We start from the raw sequence: 4740 nt of genomic DNA, 5'->3' as shown, positions 1-4740 counted from the left end.
GTGCTCTGTTATGGACATATGTATAAAACCTTCTAGACTCATTACAGATGTAGCCTAGTACTTACCTTACTGTCCGTATAAAAATGTACGACGTCAAAGTGCAAGTCCAACTCATCCTGAACAAGGTCGGCCATTTCCACTGCCAAGACGGCTGCACAGAGTTCAAGTCTTGGTATAGTAGGTTCTGACACAGGAGCTAACTTTGCTTTGCCCATTATGAATCCAATCTCAACTTTGCCATCTGCTTGGACTGCCTTTAAGTAGCTTACAGCTCCTATGGCCTTAGTTGATGCATCTGAGAATAAATACAGTTCTTTATGCGTTGCTTGACTGAGTGAAGTGGATGTGAAGGTTCTGGGGACATGTAGTTCCTTTAAGTCCTGAAGGGAATTTCTCCATGTTTCCCATTTGGTTAGTTTGTCCTCTGGAAGGGGTGTGTCCCAATCTGAACTTTCTGAGGTGAGCTCTCTAAGCAAGGCTCTTCCTTGGATTGTGACTGGTGCCAATAGGCCCAGTGGATCAAAGGCACTGTTGACGGATGACAGAACTCCACGCCGAGTGAATGGCTTGTTTGTGTCGTCTACTGAGTACGTAAATGTGTCGGTTGTCATCTCCCAAATTAGACCAAGGCTTCGCTGGGATAGTGTTTCTTCCCCACTTAAATCCAAGTCTTTAATGACTGCTGCACAGTCTTCTGGGCAGAAGGCCTGGATAACTGCTTGTGAGTTAGAAGCAAACTTGTGCAGGCGTAGATTGGATTCAGCAAGTGAAGATTGTGTTCTTTGAAGCAAGTCTATCGCTTCAGCWGGAGAGGGGACAGAAATCAAGCCATCATCTACGTAAAAGTGCTTCTCCACAAACTTGACAGTATCAGCACCGTAGTCCTTTGCGCCTGCTCTGATGGCTTTGCGAAGTCCGTAAATAGCAACAGCAGGAGACGGTGAGTTGCCAAACACATGAACTTTCATGCGATAGTCGATAACTTCCTTGTTTAAATCATTGTCTTTGTGCCAGAGAAAACGGAGGAAGTTACGGTGGTCCTCACGCACCGTAAAACAGTGAAACATTTGCTGTATATCTGCCATGGTTGCAACACTTTCTATCCGGAAGCGGAGAAGAACTCCAAGGAGGGTGTTATTTAGGTCGGGGCCAGTAAGGAGAACATTGTTAAGTGAGACCCCACAGTACTGGGCACTAGAATCAAAAACAACTCTGATCTGATTGGGCTTTTTTGGGTGGTAAACTCCGAATGTTGGAAGATACCAGCACTCCTCTTCCTTTTTCAGTGGGGGTGCCACCTCAGCATGGCCATTAGAGAAGATCTTTCCCATGAAGTCCACATATTGCTCTTGCATTTTTGGTTTCCTGTTTAGGTTGYGTTTTAAGGCTAGGAATCTTGTGAGTGCTTGYTCTCTATTGTTTGGTAGTCGCTGGCGAGGTTCTTTAAATGGAAGTGGGGCGACCCAACTGTTGTCCTCATCTCTGTACATAGCATTGTCCATTATTTTGRTAAAWWTGGTGTCCTGGACTGAGAGAGCTAATTTATTGTCGTTTTCTGTCCGGTTAAAAACAGTTTGTCCCAGAACTTGCTCAGGTGCTTTACTCAGCCTATTTGTGTGTGGCGTTTCCTTGAGTTGCAGACGGCTGTTGCATGGTTCAAAAACTGTAGGTCGACCATTTTCCAGCACAACTGTTTTGAGGGTGCTGACGGTCGGCCTATGAAGACTACCAAGACAAACCTCGCCGACTACAACCCACCCTAGATCTAGACGCTGGGCAAATGGAGCATTATGAGGGCCATTAATGTTCTGTCTGACCTTGTGTGCTTGCAAAACATCTCGYCCCAACAACAGGAGTATTTCAGCTTTAGGGTCCAGTTCTGGGAGGTATTTTGCTATGGGCTGAAGATGTGGCTGGTCTAACACAGCGGTAGGGGTTGGGATTTCACTTCTGTTGTTGGGAATGTCCTGACACTCAATGAGTGGGGGTAGAGGGAAAACCACTGTCCTATCTAGTGACTCAATCTGAAAGTCTTGAGCTGTTCTACCCCATGTTTCTACAATACCAGAACATGTTCTAAGATTGTAGGAGAAAGGTTCGGTTTCAATGTCAAAAAGATTGAAAAACTCTGGCCTAGCCAAGGAACGATTACTCTGATCGTCTAATATTACATAAGCTTTGATTGCTTTGTTCTTGTAACCTTTAGGGTACACCCACACGAGACAAATCTTAGAACATGAACGACCCCACTGACCTGGACCGCACACATCTGTGCAGCTTGTTGTGACATCAACTGTGTCAGGGCTGTTTTCTCCCTCCCCGCCATTCTCTTGCGCTGGTGAAGGAGCCTTGTTGATCTGTGGTGGAGAACCAGGATGCATGATCGTGTCATGATTTGTGCTATCACATTCGGAACAYGTCACTGCAGATTTACAGTCCTTTGCAAGATGAGTGTCTGATGAGCAGCATTTGAAGCATATTCCTTTCTCTTTGAGGAAGGCCTTCCTTTCGTTGAGTGGTTTGTTCCGAAATGTCCTGCATTTTTTGAGTGGGTGCGGCTTATTGTGCAGTGGGCAGTTTCTGTTAAAGTCCTTGTTGTGGAGAGAAATATTGGTTTTGTGTACAGTAATAGGTTTAGTAGCGCTAAAGTTCTTTGAATAGAGTTTTTCAGGTTTTGTATATGTTTGGCTGTTTTGTTGGTGGAAACTTGGATCATTACGTCTCTTTGCTTCTTTGCACACAAATTTGCAGAAATACTCAAAGGGTGGGAAACAGCCTTGATTTTCCTCTTTATATTGAGATCCATGAGACATCCACCTTTCCTGAAGTCCATGAGGAAGTTTTTCTACAATTGGACCAATTCCACGAGAAGTGTCCAGATATTGTAGGCCAGGGAGGTAACCGTCTTCYTTGGCGCTTTGAATCTCTTGWAGCAGATCTCCTAGTTCACGCAGCTTGATGTTATCCTTGACAGTTATTCTTGGAAAACTGTCCAATCGTTGGAAAAGTGCCTTTTCTATCATTTCAGGAGCTGCATAACATTCGTTTAGTCTCTCCCATGCTTTGTGTAGAGCTAATGTGGGGTTGTTAACGTGTACTGAGCGTATGCGTTTTACTTGACCACTGGAATCTTTCCCCAACCATTTTGTCATGAGATCTAGCTCCTGAATGGGACTTAAATGAACCTCAGCTGTTGCACTTGTAAATGAAGAGTACYATGGTCCATAATTTTCTGGTCTATCATCAAACTGGTAAAGCCCCGAAGTGATTAGATCTCGTCTCGCCATGTATTGGGCAAATGGTTCAGCTAGATATGGAATGTTGGCTGGGGTGTTATTGTTAGGTGTGAAAAGTGAGGAATTTGGGTTGAGGGGAGTGTTTGGTTTCTCCAACTTTGGTTTTATTTTACTTCTCGGTTGACTGGTCATATTTAGGACAGTAACATTGTCTTTAGTAAGCTTTAGTTCAGAGCTGATTGGTTGCGGCTCTACACTGTTTTCGTCTAGAGGACGCCATGTGATAAATGTACTGGGTGAGCTTACTTGTGGGCAAGAGGTGGTTGGAATCTCTTCGGGAGATGGAGATTGTATTATRCTCCTTTGAGATTGTACATATTCACTTGTGCGTTCTAATTTTGACTTTTCTGATGGAGGTTTTCTGATTTCGGGCTCTTCTTGTGTTGCCTCAGCTTCCTCCAGCACTTGGGCTTCAGCCACAGCAGCATCAGCTTCCTTTTGTAATGTTAACACTTCCAGTTTTGCTTCTATTTTAGTTTTTTCCAGTTCACTTTGTGCTTTTTCAACTTTCAACTGTGCTTCTTTGGTTGCATAAGATGCTCTCACCTTAGCAGCTTCCGCTTTAGCACGAGCATGAGCAGCGCTTACTGCTGATCCAGATGAACGGCTCGTCCTTACACTGCATGCAGACTTGTTGCTGGATGCCATCTTGACTGTGAGGAATCATCAGTTGGCGCCTTTTCACTGTAGTGTTTTCAACAAGGATGTTGATGACACCAAGTTAAACCACAAATGAAGACCCTGGAGTTTAGTTGCAGCTTGTTTAATTGTCTTCATGAACATGTGGTGAAAACTGAAATGACAGAAAATACAATATCTCAACACTTAAGAGACATTTATACACAAATCAAGTGCTTCAAGCTCACTAAAATAACATTACAGAAAAATCTGCAATAATATCCAAACTCATCAGTATAAACTGACATATAATGCAACTTACGGCGTTCCTGTCTGATTATTCAAAGTGGATGGCATCTGATAACGTTTCCATACTGCATCTCGTGTGTGGATCTTGTTTTCCTAGCAAAYCATGAAACAGGAAGTGCGCACYCGGWACCGGAAGTAGAATTTACCAATAATATTTTTTCATACAAACTTTTATAAAGCATAAACTGTTCGTCTAAACAACTTTTAATCATTTGTAATAACATAGAAATACTTTTTAAATTATTTATTTGGCTTTACAAACTTACTTATTTATGTGAATGCCTTAAAGGGACAACACACCGTTGGTGGACACCTTCGGTGAGGGATGCTGTCAAGCTGAAGAAGGAGTCCTATCGGGCCTTTCTGGCCTACGGGACTCCAGAAGCAGCTGATGGGTACCGGCGGGCGAAGCGGCATGCGGTACTGAGGTGGTCGCTGAGGCAAAAACCCGGGCGTGGGAGGAGTTTGGAGAGGCCATGGAGAAAGACTTCTGCACAGCTTCGAGGCGATTCTGGTC

At 43.9% G+C, this 4740-nt stretch overlaps 1 protein-coding gene across 1 annotated transcript in view; it reads right to left on the bottom strand.

Moving 5' to 3' along the window:
- The window catches only part of LOC106537390 (uncharacterized), a gene marked incomplete at its 5' end in the record, with an annotated part of 8768 nt that extends 4293 nt beyond the window's left edge, over positions 1 to 4475 (bottom strand). Inside the window, 3 exon segments of the mRNA XM_014034773.1 lie at positions 840 to 1003; positions 2720 to 4089; positions 4237 to 4475. Of these exon segments, the coding sequence (XP_013890227.1) occupies positions 840 to 1003; positions 2720 to 3944 (1389 nt within the window).
- Between the last annotated feature and the right edge of the window lie 265 nt (positions 4476 to 4740).

The sequence above is a fragment of the Austrofundulus limnaeus genome, unplaced genomic scaffold, assembly GCF_001266775.1.
Source record: "Austrofundulus limnaeus strain Quisiro unplaced genomic scaffold, Austrofundulus_limnaeus-1.0 Scaffold2289, whole genome shotgun sequence".
NCBI lineage: Eukaryota > Metazoa > Chordata > Actinopteri > Cyprinodontiformes > Rivulidae > Austrofundulus > Austrofundulus limnaeus.
Note: the sequence above shows the minus strand (reverse complement) of the source record. Positions and strands in the feature narration are given on the sequence as shown.